The 26,028-nt window shown below is 44.0% G+C and overlaps 2 protein-coding genes across 5 annotated transcripts in view; one reads left to right on the top strand and one right to left on the bottom strand.

Moving 5' to 3' along the window:
- Positions 1-17,743, bottom strand: part of LOC120397667 (MDM2 binding protein) — a 57,341-nt gene extending 39,598 nt beyond the window's left edge. The window contains exons 1-8 of one of the 3 annotated variants that reach the window (XM_039523910.1): positions 17,629-17,743; positions 14,978-15,058; positions 11,569-11,642; positions 11,318-11,469; positions 5,881-5,939; positions 2,979-3,123; positions 1,382-1,499; positions 505-639 (exon numbers count right to left, since the gene is read on the bottom strand). In XM_039523910.1, the coding sequence (XP_039379844.1) occupies positions 505-639; positions 1,382-1,499; positions 2,979-3,123; positions 5,881-5,939; positions 11,318-11,469; positions 11,569-11,642; positions 14,978-15,058; positions 17,629-17,707 (843 nt within the window). In that variant the 5' untranslated portion in view covers positions 17,708-17,743. Of the gene's footprint in view, positions 1-504; positions 640-1,381; positions 1,500-2,978; positions 3,124-5,880; positions 5,940-11,317; positions 11,470-11,568; positions 11,643-12,460; positions 12,477-13,575; positions 13,685-14,977; positions 15,059-17,628 lie in introns of those variants that run through there. The other 2 variants (XM_039523911.1, XM_039523912.1) reach the window with 2 other exon arrangements.
- The window catches only part of MRPL13 (mitochondrial ribosomal protein L13), a 51,462-nt gene continuing 43,170 nt past the window's right edge, over positions 17,737-26,028 (top strand). The window contains exons 1-2 of one of the 2 annotated variants that reach the window (XM_039523913.1): positions 17,737-17,875; positions 19,123-19,246. In XM_039523913.1, coding sequence (XP_039379847.1) covers positions 17,849-17,875; positions 19,123-19,246 — 151 coding nt within the window. In that variant the 5' untranslated portion in view covers positions 17,737-17,848. Of the gene's footprint in view, positions 17,876-18,195; positions 18,336-19,122; positions 19,247-26,028 lie in introns of those variants that run through there. The other variant, XM_039523914.1, reaches the window with a different exon arrangement.

The following is a 26,028-nucleotide window of genomic DNA, read 5'->3' as shown; positions in this document are numbered from 1 at the left end:
TAATATGTGCAGGGCTGCTTCTGAGCCGATCTTCCCTCAGATACTACAAATAAAAATCATTCAAGACCATACAATTAATGACAAAATATATTTAGAAGCTTTAACTGTAAAAAACTATTAAAATTCATATATGTAGTTACATTAAAGGAGTTTTTATATTATTTTCCACCAATAATACAAATAAATAAATGAATATATGCTTCAACATGCTACAGCATGTATTTAACATTAAATTTTTTGAAAGCTAAGAAATCAGAATAATTTTTCATTTCTACTTTGAGAACGTAGTATCATATTTTAGACATATAATTAGATCAAATATCACTGATACTATCCAGACAAAAATATGAACAAGATAAGCCTTAAGAGATGTACGTTACAGAGTCAGTACTTTTATATTTGTTTTTGAATCCTGACTACCCCTTCCCTCATTATTAATTTTCTCAGAAAGGTAAAAAAAAGTGAATTATTGTAGTACAAAGAAAGATCAAACACAGAACTTACCTCTGGCAAAATATTAGTAGTCTTTGATTGTGCTGTTTTCTTGGCAGTGAAGCAAGTATTCAAATATGATGTGCTGAAAGGCTTGGCTGAGACACTCTTTATACAAAATTTTGGAAACCTAACTTCAAATCCAAACTAAAGAAAATAGAATATTTTTAAAAAGACAGATATAAAGCCTGATGTTAATTAGATGAATTAGATTAGAAAAATTCTCATGTTCTTGCATATCAAGCATTTGGTGCAACAAGCAGATGAAGATGAAATAAAGTTTACATAAAGCAAAGCCTTATTTTAATAAACCCATTTTTTTCAGTCAATTAGATATACAATTACTTTAAAAGGATATGGCCCAACAGATTTCAACAAACAACTGAGTAGGAATAATATTAGGGTTGGGTAACCAGGTAATGTGCTCAAGATTAAGACATTGCAAACACAAGTACTGTCTTCTACAGTTGAATGGTTGCTGCTTTTGCACAAGTGCTAGATGTGGGGTTTCATCTGAGTACTACAAAATAGCACAGAAAGAGGATAATGGTTTGTCATGAACAACAAAAGATTTGGCTTAAAAAACACACACACACAAACCTAAGGTAAAGAGGGTAAAAAGTTAGGCCCCTAAACCATGAAACTCCACAGTTTAGTTATAATATAAGTTATAAACAAAAAAAAAAAATCAGCTTGTACGGTCTCTGTTTTAAAAAAAAGTGTTAATTATTAATACTTGTTCCTATATAATTAGATTGTTAAAAAATTCTGAAGAAAGAATGAAGCTTAAGCATTTATAATAAAGTATGTATCCCATAACAATTTCATGCAGCATACGTACACAGTGAACCTAAACAAAGTTAACCAAACCTAGAAAAAATTAATTTACCTTTCTTTCCCATATCTGAATCTCTCCTCTCCACAGCTCTTTTGAATCAATAATATTTATTAGATTATCTGAAGCCACAACATCTGCTGATAGGTAGTCTGCAATTTTTTGCCAGCTACTGTAAATGTAAAGAAAAAATAATGAATCTCATTTCATCTAGTTTTACAGATTAACATGCTATGCAGTTTAATCCAATGTATCTACTAAATCTTAGCACTAAACAGACCAGAAAATATGTAAACGCAGACAAATAAGTAAAACTTTGTACTCTGAAAAGTACAAACTCTTACAGAAATGCTGGCGCCCCCTTCTGCAGGGGAAGGTGTTTCCGTGTTCCACAAAGATGACAGTAGGGTGCATTGGCATGTATCGAGCAATGGCTGGCTTGGCAAAATGAGTCAGCTTGTAATTAGCAGTCTTGTGATCTGCACGTCCTACTATTGGCCATCTCTGTGTACTAAGGGGAATAAGGAGGCATGGATGGAAAGGGAAGACATTGGCTTCTCTTGCCAACTAGAGGATCTCCCTACCCTTGTTCCATGTTGTAAGAGCAGGACTACGTTGCCTCATTATGCATAAGGGATATGCAGTACAGCACGGAGCTAAGCCTACTTGATCCGAAGCAGGTTGCACAGGGAAGTGTTGACTGCCATACTTGAAATCAGGAAGGAATTTTCCATTATGATAAATTGATCATGATAGTTTTTCATCTCCCTCTGTGTGTACTAGCAGGTGTCTTATGACAAGTAAATATTTTCTCTAGCTACAGGCATTTATTTCAGGACTACGCATTTAGTTTCCTTGTTTTAATCACAATTTTGTTGACCAGATCTCAAGCACTGTAACATATTATGGGATTAACCCTCTGTCCCAAATTCTAAGCTTGGATTTGAAAAGTACATGGTTATGGCAAATGACAGCAAGACAATGGAGGATTGAGCCTACTTATTGGACACAAAGCTTAGGCACCCCTACTCTAGTTCCCAATCCTCTTCATGGGGAAAAAAGCAGCTGACTTGTGGTTAAACTTGTGGTTAAAAATAAAACATATCCAAAGTCATTCTATATTTTACACTGAGCTGACTAGGTGGGAGGATAATAGGCAATCAGCAAACTTGTGTGTAATTAAAAATATTCAAGCCAATAGTCTTAACTTCAAAAGACAAAAACACCATCTTGATACCCATTTTATAAAAATTACAAACCCAGATTCAAAGTTAATCAATAATAATTGTGTGTGTTGTAATATATTAACTTTAGACAATATGTAATGTAAAATGAAGCCAGGATATCAGGGGAAACTAGATTAATGAGGGAAAGTTAAGTAAAATGAGATTAAATATATTTATATATTGTGCCGTAGAAATTAGGAGCATTTTAAATGCTTGCATTTCTGTCGGCTCCTTTGCTGAAAGCATGTATTTACAGCAATAGAATTGTCTGGAATGCTCCTCCGCTTCTCTAAGAGAGAAATCCATACTTTCCTAAAGAATATCTGTCAAGAACTAAGACATTTCATAAGCTTTATTTAAAAACAGTAGTGTATGTTGATGCAAAACAAATAATGCACCTGCTTGAACAATTAAAAAAATCTTACCCTTTATAGTCATTTGTTGCTATAGTGATTTTTGCAGAATGCCATTCTTTCAGATGTTTCAGGGCACCAATAGCAGGTAAGCAGTCTTTTAACTTGGGGGCATCTCTTTCAGCAGACTGTAGTATTACATCAACCAAGGCTCTTCCTGTAAATAAAACACATACGATGCAAATTAATGGGATACTATGACATTGTAGAGCCAAGCACTCATCTCATTTTAAAGAGTAAGACAAATTTATAAACCATTCTAAGAAAATATGCTTTACTGTTGATTGTGATCAGGTATGTTAAAGGGGCAGAATCAAGAAATGTAGGAACAAGATTTGAAACACTGCTATTGGAATTTCAGCCTCTCTCTTTAGCACAGGGGTAGGCAACCTTTCAGAAGCGGTGTGCCAAGTTCACTGTAATTTAAGGTTTCGCATGCCGGTAATACATTTTAACGTTTTTAGAAGGTCTCTCTCTATAATTTATGTTATATTATATAAATAAACTATTGTTGTATTTAAAGTAAATAAAGTTTTAAAAATATTTAAGAAGCTTCATTTGAAATAAAATTAAAATGCAGATTTTATCAGTTTAGCGTGATCCTTGCCCTCGCTTTTCCTTGCTGAGTTTTCCAATGTGGGCTACAGCAGGGGGTGACTGAAGAGCACTGGGTCAAGGCCAGGAGCAGAGCCCTGGGCTGGCTGCCAGTACCCCAGGCTAGCAATGGGCTGAGTGGGACCGGCGGCCAGAACCCCAGACCAGCAGCAGGATGAGCCGCTCAGCCCACCGCTGGTTCCGCTCAGTCCGCTGCTGGTCTGGGGTTCCAGCAGGGGTGAAAGTAGCTTACATTTCTTACAGGTACTGTCATATTGCAACCCCCCTTGTGGGGAGGAGCTCAGGGGCTGGGGACGTGTGGGTGTAGGTGTGGAGCACTCAGGGCAGGGGGTTTGGGTGCGGGGAACTCAGGGCAGGGGATGGGGATGTGGATGATGCAGGAGTCAGGGGTGGGAGCATGGGGGGTGCAGGAGTCAGGGTTGAGTGGCATGAGGGGCTCAGGACAGGGGGTTGGTGTGTGTATGTAGGGGGGGAAGTTCGGGGGGGGGGAAGGAGGGGCTTGGGACTGGCCTGGGACAGATCACCTGGGTTGCAGCCAGATCACCTGGATGGGTCCCTGCCCCACGTTGTTCCTGTTCCTGCCAAGAGAGCTGTGGGCCAGCTGTGTGGGGGCACTGCATCTGCAGGCAAATGGGGGACAGTGGCCGAAGACCCGCTGGCCTGCTGCTCCCTTCCCCTTCCCCCACGAGGGGCCACAGCTGTGCACGCCACAGGGATGGCACATGCCTGTAGTGCCCTGGTATCCAGCCACAGTGGCGAGAGAGGAGCAGCGTCCCGCTGGCCCCTTTGACTTGCCTGACTGCCTGCTGCTTAGTCCGAAGCACAGGGACGCCAGCGCCAACCTGCCGGAGAGTTCCGGCAGCCAGCAGCCATGAGCTGTGCCTCCAGCCGCAGCGGAGCGCCCCAGCATCGGCCAGCTCTGAGCATGCACGCTCCCCCTTACTTTCACTTCAAGGTCCTGGCTGCTGGGACCCCGGCTGGCACGGGGCCGGCAGCCGGAACCCCAGAGCAGCAGCAGGCTGAGCGTGGCCAGGGGCCAGGACCCCAGAGCAGCGGCGGGCTGAGCGGCTCAGCCTACTGCCAGTCTGGAGTTCCGTCTGCCGGCTCCTGCCAGCCAGGGTTCCAGCCACTGGCTCCGCTCAGCCTGCTGCCTGCCCGGGGTTCCATCCATCCAGGCCAGCAGCGGGCTGAGCGGGACCGGCGGCCAGGACCCTGGGCTAGCAGCGGGCTGAACAGGGCCAGGGCCCTGCTCAGCCCACTGCCAGTCTGGGGTTCCAACCACCGGCTCCTGCCAGCAGGGGTTCCAGCCGCTGGCTCCGCTCAGCCCACTACCAGCCTGGGGTTCCTTCACCCAGGCCAGCAGTGGGCTGAGTGGGGCCGGCGGCCGGGACCTCAGCATGCCATTAAAAATCGGCTTGCGTGCCACCATTGGCAGTCATGCCGTAGGTTGCCAACTCCTGCTTTAGCTTCTCCTCTTTGATGTCTTGTCATCAGCTTATACTTCACAGGAAAACCAAAACACATTATCTTCTCTCCCAAACGTTCTCTACTTCCCTCCCTTCTCTATCACCATCAACAACTCCAGCCCTTAAACTCCAGCCCCCAACAACTCCAGCCCTGTGACTCAAGTCAATGATATACAGGTTATTTTTGAGCCCCACGCAACCAGACTGTCTCTTGTTTCATCCTCCTCAACATCTCCAAGGTGTATACTTTTCTTTCCATCCCCCACAGTGAAAACTGCCATTCAGGCCCTCTATATTCTGCTTTGACCACTGCAACATCCTCCACTCTGACCTCCCAAAAAAACACATTGCTCCCTTCAGTCCAGTCATTTTCCCTGCCTGTCGATCTGAACATTACTCTCCTTTGGATTTCTCCATTGACAACCCACACCACCCATCAGCTAGTGAATAAAATTTAAGCTTCAAAACTCTCTATAATGCCTCCTCCCTACTCACACATTGGGCTTCATGTTACCTACCCTCCACCCCCCTTTCTGCCAATGTTCTCAACTCCATCTGCTTTCTCACAGTCAGTCAGTTACCTCCATCACTTCTTCCACACCACATGCATGGTCCAACCTCTCTGAGCTTATTCACAAGGCAAATACCCTGTCCATGTTTAAGTCCCTGAAGTACTCACTTCTGCAATGCCACCTAGACTGAAACTAGCTGACATTTCAAAATTCCTCAGTTGCTGCTCCCCCTTCCCTTAACTTCTGTCTAACTATCTGTCCTTAGACTGCAAGCTCCTCAGAACAGGGACCTTCAAGATAAACACAAGCTTGTGAAATTACCAGGAGCAGGGAGCTTGTCCGATAACTGATGTAGACTCTCTGCAGATTCTTCATAGACACTGAAATTAAAGAGGGTTACCAGATTGAAAAAGTTTATATACAAAATTATCCAGAACTAAATTACCAGTAATGATATTTAGCACTTTATGAAAGTACACTACATCTTCAAAGCACTAAGCAACCACCATATTAACTCTGCAAGGAATCACTGACATTTCCATTTTACTTACAGAGAAACAAAGGCAGATAGGTTAAGTGATTTCTCCAAGGCCACAGAGTCAATGATAGAACTGAGTTTAGAATTCAAGAGTATCTGGCTCCCAGCTCTGATCTGTCCACTAGTCTATGCTGCCTCTCAAAGCAAGTAACCAAAGGTAAAATCTTCAGCTTCATTTACAGCTTTTTACAATCTTCTGCTGTGTAGTACTATAGCTATCAACATATTAACAGTAATGGATAACTACCCATTCTATGTATTTTACTACTTACATTTAATATGAGAAGTTTCATTCTCAGTATTGCACATTTATCTATTACAATAGCATCTACTATATTTACATGTATAATCTTATTTTCTAGAAGAAACATGCAAGGCATGCCTTATCTTGGTACAAGGGACAGCACAAGAACATACACCATTTATGCCTTCACTACATAAAAGTCTATATTTTAAACTTAAAAACTCTAGGAATTTAAGTATCTAAGATTTCAAACAGCCAGAAAAAAAGTATAGTCAATTGATTCCCTCTAAAGTTAAAAAACCCCTAATATCTCTAAAATGCCAACTACTCTATATGTTAGCAACCTGAGCTCTATGCTGCCATTTCCTCACTATCAAGATTTGGAATTTGTTCTTTAGAAGATATGTATTTGGGGATTTTTTTCATAAGCTCTTCTCTGAATTCAAGTCACCTGAGCAAATGTTGTGTTACAATTAATCAGTTTAGATCTAGCATCCTGATTTTTGCAAGAGTGAGCATCCCCTTTTTGGAGTGATCATACTTGAGGAGGCAAGAAGCTTGTGTTCCTACTACTCTTTCTTGTGATTACGTTCATGAGTTCATATTTTGTTATACAGCTGTTTTGCTTTTGGGATTTTTAGTTATTAGGGCCCTACCAAACTCATGGCCATGAAACACGCATCATGGACCATGAAACCTGGTCTTTTGTGTACTTTTACCCTATCCTATTCAGCTTTCACGAGGGAGACCGGCGTTTCTCAAATTGGGGATCCCAATCCAAAAAGGATTTGCAGTGGGGTCGCAAGGTTATTTTTGGGGGGGTTGCAGTATTGCCACACTTACTTCGGTGCTGCCTTCAGAGCTGGGCAGCCAGAGAGCAGTGGCTGTTGGCCACATGCCCGCTCTAAAGGTAGCGCCCTGTCAGCAGCAGCCCAGAAGTAATGGTGGCAATACCATGCCATGCCACCCTTACTTCTGAGCTGGGTGGCCAGAGAATGGCAGCTGCTGACTGAGGACAGCTCCGCTGGCAGCAGCGCAGAAGTAAGGGTGACAGTACCATACCACTTCTGCGCTATTGCTAGCGGAAGCTCTGCCTTCAAAGCTGGGCTCCCAGACAGCAGCCACCCCACTCCAGCTGCCCGCCTCTGAAAGCAGCGCTACCACAAGCAGCAGTGCAGAAGTAAGGGTAGCAGTACCACCCCCCCACAACGCCGTTTTGGGTCAGGACCCCTACAATTACAACACCATGAAATTTCAGATTTAAATAGCTGAAATCATGAAATTTTATGATTTTTTAAATCCTGTGACCGTGAAATTGACCAAAATGTACGGTGAATTTGGTAGGGCCCTAGTTATTATTGTTGGATTAACCATCTCCTTCTCTTTTGTATCTCCACTAAGATGTTGTGAGGGGAACGGTGAAAGCCTGGTTGTCATGGAAGAGAGCCTGCTTGGCTCCCCACGAGGCATAACCACTTCCTCTTTTAAAAGTTTATTGTTGGAGTTCTAACACGTTTCAACTATACAAATGCTTTATTATGCAGATTATACATTGTTAAACAGCCAAGGGAAAAAACCTAAAATGAAGTTTTGCTAGTATTAGGACTCTGTGCCTTTGAATACAAGGAGTGGGAGAAAATGGGAAAAGCAAGTGAAAAGCCGAGCCAAGACCAGATGAGTACTACCTCAGCTGCTCTCTGGCCTACACAGAGGAGATGGAGTATGAATAGACAAGTGAAAGAGACCTATCAGAGATGTCACTGAACTGTGGGCAAGAACACTGTGGAGTAGTACTGGGAGAACCAACTGCACTACTGCAACTGTCATGTCCAGGCCACGCTGGTGCAGAGGGACCCAGTGGAGGATGCAATTGTGTTTATCTTTGCTCAGAGTAAGTGAAATAACAACAATGGTATGAATGTCAGTGCACTCTTAGGAGAAGTTGTGAGTGTAGACACATGGCACCTACCCAAGTGCTTGGGGGTTACATCTGCGCTGGCATTGCCAAAATGCTCCAGTGTAGACAAAGTAAAAAATACTGTAGTGAAGATCCTACAATTGGTATTACTTGGAAATAACTTTTGTACATTATTATCAGAACAACAAAAGTGAGTATACAAAAAGTAAAAGCCTGATTTTAAAAAGTATATTTGAAGACATACTGCTATGTTTCAGAGAATAACCGACTGACTCTTTTAGTGGAAATTTTTTCCCTTAATACATTAGCATATATTATAGTTTTTAAATTAAGGGCTGGGGGAAAATCAACAGGTGTGGAGGAGCACATGGTTCGGACAGAGACATCCCTTCAGGGAGGACCTATAAATGGAGATTCCCTACATCCTAGTAAGCAGGAGAGTATAGAAGATAAAATACAGGTACGATCTGATGAGAAGCAGTCAAATGAAAAAAAGTCTCATTCAATTACATCATGTAATGGCAGGCAGCTAAAAAACAACAAGTCTTTATATGCCAATGCTAGAAGTCTAAATAATAAGATGGGCGAACTAGAGTGCCTCGTATTAAATGAGGATATTGATATAATAGGCATCACAGAAACTTGGTGGAATGAGGATAATCAATGGGACACAGTAATACCAGGTACAAAATATATCAGAAGGACAGAACAGGTCATGCTGGTGGGGGGAGTGGTGCTATATGTGAAGGAAAGCATAGTTAAATGAAGTAAAAATCTTAAATGAACCAAACTGTACCACAGAATCTCTATGGATAGTAATTCCATGCTCGAATAATAATAAGATAACAGTAGGGATAGATTACCAACCACCTGACCAGGATGGAGATAGTTACTGTGAAATACTCAGAGAGATTAGAGAGGCTATTAAAACAAAAAAATCAATAATAATGGGGGATTTCAACTATCCCCAGACTGACTGGGGTTACATATCACCTCAGGATGGAATGCAGAGATAAAGTTTCTTGACATCTTAAATGACTGCTTCTTGGAGCAGCTAGTCTTGGAACCCACAAGAGGGGAGGCAATTCTTGATTTAGTCCTAAGTGGAGCACAGGATCAGGTCCCAAGAGGTGAATATAGCTGGACAACTATTTTACAGATAGTTCTGTAAAAACATCCACTCAATGTGCAGCGGCAGTGAAAAAAGTGAACAGAATGTTGAGAATCATTAAGAAAGTGATAGATAATAAGACAGAAAATATCATATTGCCTCTATATAAATCCATGGTATGCCCACATCTTGAATACAAATGTGGTCGCCCCATCTCAAAAAAGATATATTGCAATTGGAAAAGGTTCAGAAAAGGGCAACAAAAATGATAAGGGGTATGGAACTGCTGCCGTTTGAGGAGAGATTAATAAGACTGGGACTGATGTAGAGAAAGTAAATAAGGAAGTGTTATTTACTCCTTGTCATAACACAAGAACTAGGGGCCCCCAAATGAAATTAATAGGCAGCAGTTTTAAAACAAACAAAAGGAAGTATTTTTTCACACAACGCACAGTCAACCTGTGGAACTCCTTGCCAGAGGATGTTGTGAAGGCCAAGACTATAACAGGGTTCAAAAAAGAACTAGATAAATTAATGGAGGATAGGTCCATCAATGGCTATTAGCCAGGATGGGCAGGGATAGTATCCCTAGTCTCTGTCTGCCAGAAGCTGGGAATGGGCGACAGGGGATGCATCACTTGATGATTACCTGTTCTGTTCATTCCCTCTGGGGCACCTGGCATTGGCCACTGTCAGAAGACAGGATGCTGGGCTAGATGGTCTGACCCAGATGGCTTTGGTCTGACCCAGTATGGCCGTTCTTATAGGTTTTTCAGTTTTCAACATGATTTAAACTTGTTTTACTTATTTGTTTGCTCTCCGTTCTCTCCATAAACTTACTTTAACCTCTTTTCACTCTATCATTTTAAGATAAAGACTAAACAGAATTATAACAGATTATATGCTATACCTGAGATTATCAAAGGGACCTAAAATAGTTAGACATGAGCACTAACAGGAAGCAGGAATTTCTGTTCTGTCAGAAATTCTGACATTTCAAAATTTGTTTTTGTTCAGAATTGGAACAAAAATACAAAATTCAAAATTTCCCTTGGAACAAATATTCCAAAAATTTAAATTTGGAATCAACAAAATGATTCAATAATGTCAAACCAATATCTAGTATTAAATGTAATATGTTATACTTATAAAAACCACAATTAAATTAATCAAACCAATAAAGTCAAAATAAACACAATGGTCAAAGTCAGCACATTCCCATGAAATAGTTTTGGTTCTGACCCATCTGCATTCTCCAGTGGAAAACGTTTCTATATATTTTTTGACCAGCTATATTAGACACTCATTTCACTGAGATTTGAGCACCTAACTGCCTCAGGCTCCTTTGAAAATCCTGGAGCATGTCACCACAACGAACCCTTTCAAGGAAATAAAATATAAGAATATAATATAAATTTTAACTGTGCATACAAACATCATTCAAGACAGGCAAAGTATTAGGTATTCTAGTCACTGAACAGCTTGAAGTAAAACGACAGATTAGCAAGCATAAACAAATATCTTTGTGAGACTTTGAAATTATGTCAAAATTCTTATGAAGCACAGAACAAAAATCAATCCCCTATATTTACGTTTAACTGACGGGTTCAAACATCTTGATGTAGAACAAAAAGGGGACATGTTTCATGCCTGTCTTGGCATCTTAATTAAGTCAGCAGTTAGAACTAATGAAAAACCTTTAAATCCAAAATTCAGCATGGCTTTACATGACTCTTTACTTTAAAATATCTTATTTTGTTATTCCATAAAAGTTAAGAGTCATGTAAAACCACACTGAATTTTGGATTTAAAGGTTTTGGGGGATTACTGATTAATTAAAATGGACACAAACTATCATAAAAAAAACCTAAATTAGTTCTCTTGGTTCCCTTATTCTGTATCAGATCTGAATCACTACATGTTTCAATAAAAATGTAATAAGCATACTCAATCAGTGACAGTGACTCTCTGCTGCTACTGTCTTCCTCCTCAAAACTCTGAATAGCACCCAGGCATTCTTCTATACTGGTTTGGAGAGAGTTTTCATTTTCATCTTTCTTCATGTCAACATTGATCTCCTCCCAGTCAGAACTACAAAACTAATAAAGCAAAAGGAATGTATTAGTCAAAGTGCTGATTTATGTTAATCAAAATTTGCACTGTCAGCAGAAGAGTTACAGAACTGTTTTTCTTCTTACCTGATAGAAATCATATATAACTTGATTTGCAAAATACCATTTCCTCATACCTGGAACGCCAGCCACAGAACATGCTAAGGAGGAATAAAACATTTTTTAAAACATCAAAAGCAATCCACACAGTCCATTCTTCCTATTTCAATTTCATTTCCTTCTTACAAAGAGTCTAAATAAAGATTTTTACTTGTGACCTTACTTTACTACTTGAGGTAGAAATTTAAGTAACCCAATCATATATAACTTTTCAGGCAAATACAGCCTTTTTCTCTCCCCCCCGCCCCCCTTTTGGCTCTAATTTGCCCTCTATCACTGCAGGCTCTATTTTGGTAATCTGAGGATCTGTCTATGTTACAAATACAATCATTATCAGGTAACCTGGTTATAACATGGTTACCCCGAACACAATAACAAACATTGTCTTAATTTGTAGTATATATGCAGAATATTGGGGCTTTAGTCTACAGCTATGTTGAAGGTCCAGTCTGCACTACAAATTGATTCCATTCCAGACTGGTTGAAACCAATTACCAGTAATAATAGGGGCAACTGCCTTGTAATCAGTTCCCCCCATATGGCTGTATTGTAGCATAGGTACGGCATGCATAAAAATTGCAAATCATGCCAGACTAAACTGAATGGTGGTGAATCTGTAGATGGTAAAAGTTACTAGCATTGGAATGTCATATTTGCATCTTAGTTTTGTAGCAAAACATGCTTAACATGTACATTTTAATATGCCACTGTTGCTTAAGCATTAGTTTTCTTTTGGCATTACAACTAAAGCCATGGGCATTAAGTCATTTGTGAGCCTCTAATTGTACCAAGGATAATGTAAGACAATTTCTCAGTTTGATTCTTCACAATTATCCCCTCTCACAATTTATGCCCATACCTCAGCTGAATCACAATACTCATCAGCCTGCTCAGATGGTTGATAGAATGAGAGATTAATGTTTTCTCTAAATCAACAATACAGTGCATTGCAGTGACTTCCCTAAAGCTGTAAACAACATAGCCAGCTCAGTGGTTTGATAACTCCTCTCAAACTGCTTAACTTAAAAGCTGGGTCCCTCCTCATGGCTCATAATCAGCTCTCCACTGGATGTAATGGGCTGGCCGTAAACAAACAGAGCATATCCAGATCAGTTAATTATATTTTGTAAAGTAATTAATTCAGTTTTGGCTGAAAATTAACAAATTACTTTGTTTAGTTGTTTTGAAATCCAGTATTCCTGACCTACGCAGAAAGCTATAGTACTCAGTAAGGTCACAATTGTGCTATGTAAGTCACACAAATACAACAGCTATCAGAGATTAATAGGTTGATTATTGATTAAGTAAATCAGTAATATAATACTCTGAAATTAAATAGTGAGTTTCAGACACCTTAGAAATTTGTATATGTTCATCAGAGGCTCTCAAAGCACTTTACAAATGTTCATTACAATGTCTCTGCAAGCTTTACAGCATCCATTAAAATGAACCAGGGCGCAGAGAATATCATTTATAACAATAAACCTGGGACCACAAATATAATAATGAAGGCCCCGATCATGGGAGATAAGGAGCTCATCACCTCACAGGTCAGTCCTTAGCTAAGGTACACTATTTGACTTTACTGCCACTAAACCACAGCATCTAGGCTGCTGGGAACAAGCCACAATCCTGTAGATTAATATAGTTTTTGGACAACCATTTTTTACCTGACACTTACGAGTCAAAATAAAAAATACCTGAGAGACCACATTTCCTACTACCCAAAGCCACATACCTTGGATTCCATACAGATTCTTATACCACGCTCATCAATATAGTATTCGAGCATCTTCCAGTAGTAGATTAAGAAATGTGAATAAAATCTGTCACATTTTGTTTCTTCTCTATCATTTCCCCGTGGAAGAAGTGTGTGTGCTGGAATGCCTTGTTGTGGTAGGATTTACTATTTTTTAAGTGTACATGTCTATGTATTTATGTTAAAGAAGACAAAATCAAAGAGATGAGCCTTGCCTTAGAGCAGAAGGTGTGAGGTTTACAATGGTCCTTAGTTCATGTGGAAGTTGATTCCACAGTCTCTGACTCCCAAGAAAGTACTGTTTCCCACACAGACAAGCTTTACCTTTACAAATGAAGGAATAAAACATATAGTGTGTACTGTATTTAACTATAATATTGTCAATGTTCTATTTAATACTTTTTTATGATATAGCTTACTGCTAGGTTTTACTGAAAAAGCAGAAAAATAATTTGACTATATTATTCAACACGTTTCACTGGAATTTGCTCAAATACTATTTAGCAAAAATATTGACAGCTAGACAGTTTGACAAGCTCTTTGGAACTTAGTACATCTCTCTTGCATGTGTTATCCCCTCTTTCCCTTCCCAGCTTCACTCCAGTTGCTTTCTTCCTGATGATAAATCAATCTTTTCTTGAGTTGTCCTCTGTATCCATTTCCTCTTTTCTCCTTCCACCCACCTTTTGTGTCTGCCTCTCCCATTTTCCGTACATAATGTCTCACTACAAAAATCTCACTACATACCTTACTTCCCCTTTTCAACTTACCCCATCAGTCCTTTCACTCTCTTTCTCCTGCCCACACTCATCCATCAGGCTTGGAAATTCTACGAACACCTAATATCTACAGAACTAAGCCTATTAGCCAGAGAAAAATATGGAAAACAGGTGGGAGAAGGAAATGTGACTGTCTTGGCAATGCCCAAATTTGAATCCCCCTTCCCTCCACTAAGCTGCTGGGCAAGGCAGGGAAAATGCTGGGGTTCCTGTCAGGCAGCTATCCCAAGACATTGTTTAAAGGTCCTATCTTTCATTCTAGCTTCCTGCCCGCAGGTTTCTAAAACACATGAAATCCCCTAAATCAACTGCTAGAAGAGAGAAAAAGCATTCGCTCTGTTCCACCTCATACCCCTGAAACAACTCCTTCTCCTGGCTGCAAAGAAGGGTGGCGGTGTCTACTATTTTACATTACCCCCAATCACCTGGCTACTTCCTGCACAAGGGGTCTAGGGAAGACTTCACCATTTCCCAAGCAGCAGCAAATTGAAAGTGACTCAATTTTTGTCAGTTTCAATACTGCCCTGTTCTGAACAGCAATGAAAATACCTGTTGTCGCTTGGGAAAGCCACAAGCTGTAGCAGACACTGTGGCTGTCAGGAGTTTTCTCTGGCTAAATCTGCATTGGTTATACTTGTTTCACGTTTGGAAGATTTTCTTCACAAATATAATGGCTTTAATTGTGGATTTTAAAAAAAAATGAAAGCACAGATTCTGCAGAGACTGATGATTCATTCATTCATTCAAACTTTCCTATTTGCCCAGGGCACATGATTTTTCAAGCCCTGGTTAAAAAACAACCACCACAATTACATTTCCTTTATATTGCTGTATTTACCTGGGAACGTGCTTACATCCTCATTTATAAAGGTTCTACAATTTTCTTTCAGAAGGTTACAAACATTTGCAGCAGTTATACCTGCAAAAAAAAAAAAAGTTTCTATTAACAGAAAACAAAAACAATTCCTTCCTTTCTTGCAAATGCCAGAAAACTTGCTAGTTAGGCCAACAGATCCAGTTAGTCTTGAGTGTCTGTTTAGCAGAGTGTGCCTTGAAAGGATATGCAAAGAAGAGCCTGTTTTGAGGCCTGACAGATGTTGTGACACATCAGGAAGAGAACTCACAAGAGCAATATCATGGGAGCTTGCACTTCCCTACCTATAAGAAAGTTCTACTTGCCACAATTTACCCAGGGTCTAGGTGGATTCTTCCTTACTGACAATTTTTAAATCAAGACTGAATATTTTTCTAAAAGATCTGCGCTAAAAATTATTTTGGAGAAGTTCTATGGACTGTGTTATACAGGAGGTCAGACTAGATCAGAGGTGGGCAATTTGGCCCGTGCGACCATCCTGCCTAGCCCTTAAGCTCCGGCTGGGGAGGCTAGCCCCTGGCCCCTCCCCTGCTGTCTCCCCTCCCCCTCAGTCTCAGCTCGCCGTGCCGCCAGCGCTCTGGGCGGCGGGGCTGCGAGCTCCTGCCAGGCAGCGCAGTGGCATGGCTGGCTCCAGCCAGGCAGCGCAGCTGTCAGTCCTGCTGCTCTGACCAGCATGGTAAGGGGGTGGGAAATGAGGGGTAGATAAGGGGCAGAGGGTCCAGGGAGGCAGTCAGGGGACAGGGAGCAGTTGGATGGGGCGGAGGTTCTGGGGGGTGTGGTCGGGGCCAGGGGTTTGGATAGGGGGTGGGATCCTGGGGGAGTGGTTAGGGGTGGGGGGCCCCAGGAGGGGGCAGTCAGGGGACAAGAAGCAAAGGGGGTTGGATGGGTCGGGGGTTCTGAGGGGGGCAGTCAGGGGGCGAGAAGTGGGAGGGAGCAGATAGGGGGTGGGGGCCAGGCTGTTTGTTTGGGGAGGCACAGCCTTCCCTACCCGGCCCTCCACACAGTTTCAGAACCCCAATGTGACCAAATAGTTTGCCCAACCCTGGACTAGATGATTACAATGCTCCCTTCTGGCCGTAGAATCTATGAATTGATCTACGAATGAAAAAACAAAACCACAAAAAGGTTTCAGAGTGGTAGTCGTGTTAGTCTGTATCAGCAAAAAACGAGGAGTACTTGTGGCACCTTAGAGACTAACAAATTTATTTGAGCATAAGCTTCATCGGATGCATGCAGTAGAAAATACAGTAGAAAGAGATATATACAGAGGGCATGAAAAAATGGACACTATAGTGGATAGTGGACACTATCAGAGACTCGTTCACCTGCACATCTACCAATGTGATACATGCCATCATGTGCTAGCAATGCCCCTCTGCCATGTACATTGGCCAAACCAGACAGTCTCTACGCAAAAGAATAAACGGACACAAATCATACGTCAAGAATTATAACATTCAAAAACCGATCGGAGAACACTTCAACCTCCCTGGTCACTCGATTACAGATCTCAAAGTCGCAAAACTCCAACAAAAAAACTTCAAAACCAGACTCCAATGAGAAACTGCAGAACTGGAATTAATTTACAAACTGGACACCATTAAATTAGGCTTGAATAAAGACTGGGAGTGGATGGGTCATTATTACCCAAAGTAAAACCTATTTCCCCATGCTAATTTTTCCCTCTATTGTTACTCACACCTTCTTGTCAACTGTTGGAAATGGGCCATCCTAATTATCACTACAAAAGTTCTTTTTTCTCCTGCTGATAATAGCCCACCTTAACTGATCACTCGTTAGAGTGTGTATGGCAACACCCATTTTTTCATGTCCTCTGTGTATATCTATCTTCCTCCTGTATTTTCCACTGCATGCATCGGATGAAGTGGGTTTTAGCTTATGCTCAAATAAATTGGTTAGTCTCTAAGGTGCCATAAATACTCCTCTTTTTTGAAGTAATAAAGGGCCATCTTTTGAGATGTGCTATGGCATATCACCACCATGACTGTGTCCCTATACATTGGTGTGATGGTGCAATGCAAACATGACCACACGATGTAAACATCTCACACCACAATTTTGCAGGTCTCTTTTATCCTCAACGATACACGCTCCTCTCCCTTGCCGGCCGGCTGCACGGTGGGATTGTTCCTAAGCTCTCCTGGCAGATGGCAGAGTGAGGAGGGAACGATGAGGGCTCGAACCAATCTGTTCAGAGCTCCCTGAGCGGCCTGCAGCGCAAGGCAGCGTGGAGAAGGCACTTGGGTGCCCCTTGCTCCACTCGGCCGGCCTGAAACCTGGGACTGGTCCCACCAGGAATGTGCGCTGCGGGGAAAAACACACAAAACCCTAGAGCCACAACTAGAAGCCTTGACCACCACCGCGAACTGCGAACACCGGAAGTGATGCCACGGCCCCTCTCAGTGACGCCTGGGGTCCTAGGCACCCCCACAATGACAGCTCCCCCCACTCCTGCGGCCCCCAGCCGGGGCCCCGCGGCGAGACTCCCCTCTGGCTGTGCCTGGAGGAGCCGCTCCGGGCGGCGCAGGACCCCGCGCTGTGCAGCGTCTCGCCCCAGGGCTCTGCCGCCACCACCGAGCCCCGCTCGCCCGCACCTGCTACGCGCTCGGCGCCGCCGCCGCCCCGCGGGGCTCTCCGCTCCTCCCAGCTCACGAACAGCAGGTACCGGTCCATTGCCGCAGCCGGGCGCCTCCTCCCGGGGACGCTCAGCAGCCGCCGCCGGCTTCTCCCGCCTCCACCGCCCCCGCTTCCGCTTCCTGCCACCGGGAGTCGGGAGCGGGTCCGGCGGCGAACCCGCTCCCCCGGCGCGCCGCCATGGCCAGCTACACCAAGGCGGCCCAGGTGAGCGGCCCCTCCGCGGCCCCGGGCAGGGCTCCCCGCCGGGTGAGGGGAGGCGGGAGCCCACGGGCAGGCCGCTGAGGCGGCGCCTCTCTCGCGGGGCGCGGGCTCTGCCCCGCCCTGGCTGCGTGTCCTCGGCCTGGTGCCCCCTCTCTGCAGTGGGGAGCGGGGCCCTCTCCCCTGGAGCGGGGCTGTCCCTGCCCTACGGGGCGAGAGCCGGCTGCCTCCTCCAGGCCGGGGCGTTTCCTGGTGTAAGTGCCCCGCTTCCCGGGGAGGAGTCTGCCCCTCCTGCCTGTGGAGAGTGGCAGGCAGGGGGCTGCAGAAGCGCCGCGCTCCCCTCGCAGTTTCCCCTGCGGGTGAAGCTTCCACGCGTTGCTGTATTTACCCTCCCTGGAGAGACGAGCAGAGCTCATCGTGCCCACGGGGAGCAGCGAATTTTGTAGGGCAGCCAGTAACATGGCAGGTACCGAAAGGAAGGAACAAACATAGGCTTTAATCTTGCAAACGCTTAGACCGACCGGGATTCTGCCAACAAGCGGGCATCTCTCTTGTAGTAAAATTAAGCTTCTGCGTAAATGTTTGTAGTAGATGGGCCTAAGTGTCTGCAGGATTAAGTAAACCGTAAAGTTAAGTAAGTGTGTAAATGTTTGCAGGTTTAGGGCGTTACCTATGGAAGTCAACAGTACTATTCCTGCTAATCCTGTGCTTCACTAATGAAGTGTTTGCAGGGTCAGAGCTGAAATTCTTCCATTTAGAATTGTGCCCCCCTCTCCCCATGAAAATAAAGAAAGCAGTCAGAATTAGGATGGCCTATAACTCTTATTATCTTGTTAGTTAGCAATAATTTATAAGAGGACATCAAGATTTTGAAAACAATAACAGAAAGTGGAAAAGACCTCTAGTTATTTCCTCATAGCATTATCACGATTGAAGATAATTTATACAGCACTTGTCCGCTGCCACAGTCCTCCGCAGCTCATCGTCTGGCACTCGCCAGACAGTTTCCCCCACCCTTTCTTAAAATCTTGGGGAAATATAATTGAACATTTGTACGGTATTTAGAAACAGTGATTAAAGGTTTTTTTCCTAAAAAATAATTTATATATTGGTTAAAAATCATGATAGTTAATCTCTAAAATACCTAATGTATTTTCTTGTAAATACCTAACATGTTTGTGGTTTTGTGGAGTTATTTAGGCTGAGTGTATTTATTTTACTACATTAACTACAACTTTGTCAATCTTCTTTAGCAATGGGCTACTTTTGCCAGAGCCTGGTATCTCATAGATGGGAAGATGCAACCACCCGGAAAACTTGCAGCCACGAGTGTAATCAGACTTCAGGGGAAGCATAAACCTGTGTATCATGCACTAAGTAAGTATTGTAGTAAACTGAGGCAAACTTGATTTCCTTCACTTATAGGTATCCTTTCTTTTCAATTTCATTAATCATATTTTTTTTAAGTTTGTGTTTTCTGTATTTATTACAAGACTCACCATTTTGTCCCCACCTTCATTTTTTTCTCCCTGAGGCTTTGTGTCACTGAACTATTCTTTCGTATAAAAGTAGGCTGTGTAGCATTTAATACTGAACAATTACGTTGTAGGAGCACTTATGAGTCTCATTTTTCTAGATGTTGTATAAACACATAGTCCCTGGCCTATGTTTAAGCTTCTCTGGGTAGGGATTTTGTATCTTCCTGTGTGTTTGTACTGCATCTAGCATAATGGAGCCATGAATCTGGTTTGAGGCCTCTAAGCAACTTCTGTAAAACAAATAACAGTAATATTCCCTACATTGTGCATCATGTATGAAAACAAATGCCAGTCAGCAGTGGTGGCTCCAGGCACCAGCGCTCCAAGCGCGTGTCTGGGGAGGCAAGCTGCGGGGGGCGCCCTGCGAGGGCGGCAGTCAGGCAGCCTTCGGTGGTGCACCTGCAGGAGGTCTGCTGGCGGCGGGTACACCGAAGCCACGGGACTGGCGGACCTCCCGCAGGCAACCCACCGAATCCACAGGATCGGGGATCTCCCGCAGGCACGCCGCTGAAGGCTGTCTGACTGCCTTGCTTGGGGTGGCAAAAAAGCTAGAGACGCCCCTGCCAGTCAGCTGTGAAAACATGGAAGAGGAGGGCATAGTCTAACATGCTAAGCCAGTTCCATCAATGACAATCCCCTGTGCATGAAGATAAGGTTAGAGCTTTGCCAGTATGTGATTGGTTGAAGAGAGGTAAGCTAAGACAGAGCACCAATGCTCTTTGCAGCTTGTTGACTTTTAAACCACTGAATCTTCGAGCAGAAAAAATAGTTTATTTCTTAAGGAAACTAAAAATCAAATTTATATTTATTTTGGCACACCTGAAGTCACCAGTCAGCCCCCTTTCACAAAGGGCCTGAAGTTTATGGAGAGACTCTTACTGAATTCAATGGATTTTGTATTAGGTCCTTGATGCTGTACAGTCTGAGGATCCAATCCTGCAAAGAGCCCATGTGGGTAAACCTCTACACCCATGTGAAGGTTCCCATTGCCTTCACTAAGGCATTTTACAGGCAATGTGAGGGTCTGCCCATGTGGAGCAACTTGAAGAATTAGAACTAATGTAGACAGTATTTTTGTTCTTTTTTTTTTTAAACAGATGTGTATCAATTTTTACTTTTTTAATCCCATTCCAGTGGAACGTGTTTTAAAATATATTCCTAATTTATAAATTTACTAGTAGCTGCAATCCTGTGCTGTTGCACAGGTATGATTTGTAAAGATGTGTGTAAAAAAAGCAGAAAATAGCTGGATAGTAACAGATTGCAAATCTGGTGATATTCTAAACAAAAAGAGATGTCCACTATGCTTATACCTGTTTCCATCGCTTCACAGTGACTGAACAGAAATTCTAGGCTTCTGAGTGATGTTTGTGGTTTTTGTTGTGTGTGCTGGTTGGGTTGATGTCTGTGTAGTTTTGGGAGAGTTGTGTGGATTTCTGCAGGTGCCAAAGGAGGGTGTGAGTGCATTGATGGGCTCCGTGTTTTGGGGATTGTGTTGATTTGTGTGGTTGGTAAATGGAAGGTATGCTGGAGTGTGCAGTCTTCCTTTTACAACCAGTGAAATTGTTGCATGCAAATTAGCTGTAAATGGGATGGTGATTGGTTGCGTCACATTTAACATCACGATGATCTAGGACTCTTGGCATGGTATAGATACATGCATTAGGCCAGTGGTCCCCAACCTTATTTGTCTGGTGGGCGCCAGACGATGAGCTGCGGAGGACTGTGGCAGCGGACGAGCATCCGCTGAAATTCCGCTGACAAGCGGCAACGTCAATAGGCGTCGCTGCCGAAATGCCGCCGACAAGCAGTGTCATCCAGAGGCGTCGCCACCAAAATACCGCTGAAAATTGGCGGCATTTCGGCAGCGACGCCTCTGGATGACACAGCTTGTCGATGGCATTTCGGCGGATGAATGTCCGCCGGCCAGTACGCGGGAACACTTAGACACCCTGGGGATGCCATGGCACCCACAGGCACTGCGTTGGGGACCCCTGCATTAGGCCATGTCTACCAAGTTTTGCTGATGCAAGTTTCATTCGCTTACATAGAATCATAGGACTGGAAGGGACCTCGAGAGGTCATCTAGTCCAGTCCCCCACACTCATGGCAGGGCTAAGTATTATCTAGACCATTCCTGACAGGTGTTTGTCTAACCTGCTCTTTAAAAAAATCTCCAGTGATGGAGATTCCACAACCTCTCGAGGCAATTTATTCCAGTGCTTAACCACCCTGACATCCGCCACAGTTAGTATGTCGCTTGTGCATGTGCGTATTTGGCTCCTTCCATTGGCGCTGCTTGTACTTACCAGGAGTGCTTGGGTTGATGCACAGTGCAATATACCCTGGGTATGTATCCCAGTGTGCAGCCTGCCACTGTTGAGCACATTGTCTTTTGCGTAGTTTTGACAAAGCATGGTTGGCGAGAAAAGACCCATGCAAGGGTGACTAGAAGGAAGGAGTCAGCGTCCCATAATGCAGTGTTCTCCATCCCATAATATCATATCTATCTCATAATTTTTGCACCTATTTTCAATTTCCCACAAACCCACACGGGGCTTGTCACTGTCTGCCATCTCTGACAGAAGCATGGAGCCTGTACCGCTCTGCATTATTGTCTGAGTGTTTCAAGTGCAGCACACATGATCCTCCGGTATTTGCAGAGCTGCAAGAAGAACCACAAGGAACACGATTTTCTGATGATCAGTTTGCTGTGGTACATAGCGAGAACCAATTCAAGGTTGTCGGTGGCATTCATGGAGCAGCTGCAAGTGGTGGAGTGCCACTTCTGGGACCGAGAGATGAGCACTGACCGGTGGGATCCCATCGTAATGCAGGTTTGGGATGACAAGCAGTGACTGCAGAACTTTCAGATGTGTAAGGCCAGTTTCCTGGATCTGTGTGCTGAACTTGCCACAGCCGTATAATGCAGGGACCCCAAACTGAGAGCTGCACTAACAGTGGAGAAGCAAGTGGCGATCACACTGGGGAAACTTGTTATGCCAGATTACTTACCAGTCAGTTGGAATTCATTTTGGAGGGGGAAAATCCACTGTGGGGGCCATTATCATGCAAGTGTACAAGACCATTAATAGTCATCTGCTAGACAGGACTCTTACTCTCAGCAATGTGGAGAACATAGTGGATGGCTTTGCAGCTATGGGGTTCCCAAGCTGTGGTGGAGCAATAGATGGGGGACACATTCTTATTTTGGCCCCAGAGCACCTTGCTACAGAGTACATCAACCGGGCTCTTTTTACATGGTTATGCAAGCTCTGAAGGATCACCGGTGATGCTTCACTGGCTGGTCAGGAAAGGCGCATTCTGCTTGCATATTTAAGGACACAGTACTCTTCAGAAAGATAAAAGGAGCAGCCTTCTTTTTCAACCACAGATTACCATTGGCGATGTTGAAATACTAATAGGGATCCTGCCTACCCTGGCTCTTGAACCTGTACCCAGGCCATCTTGATAACAAAGGAAAGATTCAACTACAAGCTCAGCCGGTGCAAATGACAGTTGAATGTGCTTTTGGTAGATTGAAAGGATGCTGGTGGTGTTTACTCACTCGATTGGAGCTCAGTGTGAAAAATATCCCAATGGTTATAGCTGCCTGTTATGTCCTGCATAATATTTTTGAAACAAAGGGGGAAATGTTGCTGCAGGTGTGGAGGTAGAATGTCTGTCTGTGAATTTGAACAGCTATCAGATGAGCTGTGTGGCTTAGGGAGGCTTTGAAAAAGCAGTGAGCCACAGGAATGTGCTGTAGTGTCCTGTGCTCAACCTGGCGTTGCAGTTTGGGGCTTGTTTCAGAGTTGTCATGTTTGCTTCATATCTGTGCATATATCACTTGACAGTGCAAGCTGGGATGCCTCTTGTACAGTTATGACTACACTGTTTGGCACTGATCTTATTGGTTGTGAGTGTACCAGACCACTATTTTTACTGCCAGCAGGCATTATACACCATGTATTGTAAACTAATAAAGATGAATAACTTTCAAAACAAAACTTCCATTTATGAAAACAACTCCAAAAACCCACACTTAAGTTCTTCAGCTTTAACTTAAAAACATTTAGGAATCTTAGTAAATAAGAGGATGAAACATTGAAGTCCTTTGTAGCTACACATACATCAGTCGAAGCTCTCACAGATCAGTGTAAGTGAAGCTGTGGTTGTCCATGCCTTTCCATGGTTTGTGTTGGTAGGTGTAAGTGTGCAGGCCCTGAGGCCATGAGGAGAGCTGAGGGGGGTATAGGGAGGTGCAGTTCTCCACAGATGGCAATGAGAGTTGAGCCCTGGATTGGTGAATCCGGAGGTCCACAAGAGTCTGCAGCATCTGAGTTGGCTGCCTTTCCTGGTGCATCTCCCATTCCTTTTCCTGCGTCTTTCTCCTGCTGCACTTTCCTTCTCCATGCGGTCTGGAATATTCACCCCCCAGGACCTCTGTTCTAGGTCTGATGCAGCACTGGCTTGCAGGATCTCACAGAACATGTCCTTCCACATCCTCCTTTTCTGGGTCAGTCATTCTGCTGGTGTGGAGGGGGAACCCCTCAAGACCGCATCAGCCGCAGCTACAGATAAAACACATAGGCCTGGTCTACACTAGGCGTTTAAACCGGTTTTAGGAGCGTAAAACCGATTTAACGCCACAACCGTCCACACTAGGAGGCACCTTATATCGATTTTAATGGCTCTTTAAACCGGTTTCTGTACTCCTCCCTAACGAGAGGAGTAACGCTAGTATCGGTATTAACATATCGGATTAGGGTTAGTGTGGACGCTGATCGACGGCATTGGCCTCCGGGAGCTATCCCACAGTGCACCAGTGACCGCTCTGGACCGCAATCTGAACTCGGATGCAGTGGTCAGGTAGACAGGAAAAGCCCCGCGAACTTTTGAATATTTCCTGTTTGCCCAGCGTGGAGCTCCGATCAGCACGGGTGGCGATGCAGTCCGAAATCAAAATAAAAAAAGAGCTCCAGCACGGACCATGCGGATGTGATCGCTGTAAGGGCAGGCAAATCCGTTCTATCAGCGCTCCATTACAGAAGATGAAATTCAGAATCCTTTTTTAAAAATCTCCAGACAGACGCCATAGCAGGGACTCAGCGCACTGCAGCGTGACAAGCGTAACGGAAAGCCAAAGAATCAAATGGACGCTCATGGACTGGAGGACTGAAGCTATCCCACAGTTCCTGCAGCCTCCGAAAAGTATTTGCATTCTTGGCTGAGCTCCAAATGCTTCTAGGGTCAAACACAGTGTCCGCGGTGGGTCAGGGAATAGCTTGGCAATCTACTCACCCCACACCCCCAGAAGCGAAAGGGAAAACAATCCTCTGACTCTTTTACATGTCACCCTATCTTTACTGAATGCTGCAGATAGACGCGATGGTGCAGCACTCAACACCAACATCCTTGCTCCCCCCACGCTATGGCTGGCTGATGGTACAATACGACTGGTACCAGTCCTCATCATCAGCCTATTGGCACATGGGGCAGTGCAAAAGGACTGGTAACCATACCAACTTGCTTGGGACCGGTCGATCAAGGTCGCCTGGTCCTAATTTTTCCTGGTAGATGGTACAGTATGGCTGATAACCATCGTCGTCATAGCAACAGGGGGCTGAGCTCCATCAGCCCCCACCCTTCATGTGTAAAGAAAAGATTCAAGTGCCCCTGAACTAGCAGAGAGATGCTGGGCTCCTCTCCTACACACTCCTTACTGTCCTGTCTGGACTATCATAGCAGCTGGAGGCTGCCTTCCACTCATATCTCACTAACAAGTCACTGTGTCTATTCCTGCATTCTTTATTACTTCATCACACAAGTGGGGGGACAATGCTACGGTAGCCCAGGAAGGCTGAGGAAGAACGGAATCAACAGGTGGGGTTGTTGCAGGAGCACCCCCTGTGAATAGCATACAGCTCATAATTTCTGCAGGATCTGACACAGAGCAGCTGTGCTCTCTGGTTCTCTGATACAGCGGTTATCTAGTACACTTGCCCATATTCTAGGCAGGACTGATTCTATTTTTAGATACCAAAAAGGAGGGATTGACTCAGGGAGTCATTCCCAATTTTGCGCCCCTGGCTAAGAGCAGCCAGGGGCACTTATGACAGCAGCAAATGGAACAGTGCAAAAGGACTGGTAGCCATGCCCATCTTATTACCAATTTATGGTATGGTAGATGGTACAGTATGGCTGATAACCATCTCTGCTATCATGCAAAAGCAAAAGCATGCTGCTGTGTAGCGCTGCTGAATCGCCTCTGTCAGCGGCATCTAGTACACATACGGTGACAGTCACAAAAAGCAAAACAGGCTCCATGATTGCCATGCTATGGCATCTGCCAGGGCAATCCAGGGAAAAAAGCCGCGAAATGCTTGTCTGCCGTTGCTTTCCTAGAGGAAGGAGTGACTGACGACATTTACCCAGAACCACCCGCGACAATGATTATTGCCCCATCAGGCACTGGGATCTCAACCCGGAAATGCCAAGGGGCGGGGGAGGCTGCGGGAACTATGGGATAGCTACGGGATAGCTACCCACAGTGCAACGCTCCAGAAATCGACGCTATCCTCGGACCATGGACGCACACCACCGATTTAATGTGTTTAG

Source organism: Mauremys reevesii, linkage group 2 (assembly GCF_016161935.1).
Source record: "Mauremys reevesii isolate NIE-2019 linkage group 2, ASM1616193v1, whole genome shotgun sequence".
NCBI lineage: Eukaryota > Metazoa > Chordata > Testudines > Geoemydidae > Mauremys > Mauremys reevesii.
This window is presented reverse-complemented; position numbering and strand designations above follow the sequence as displayed.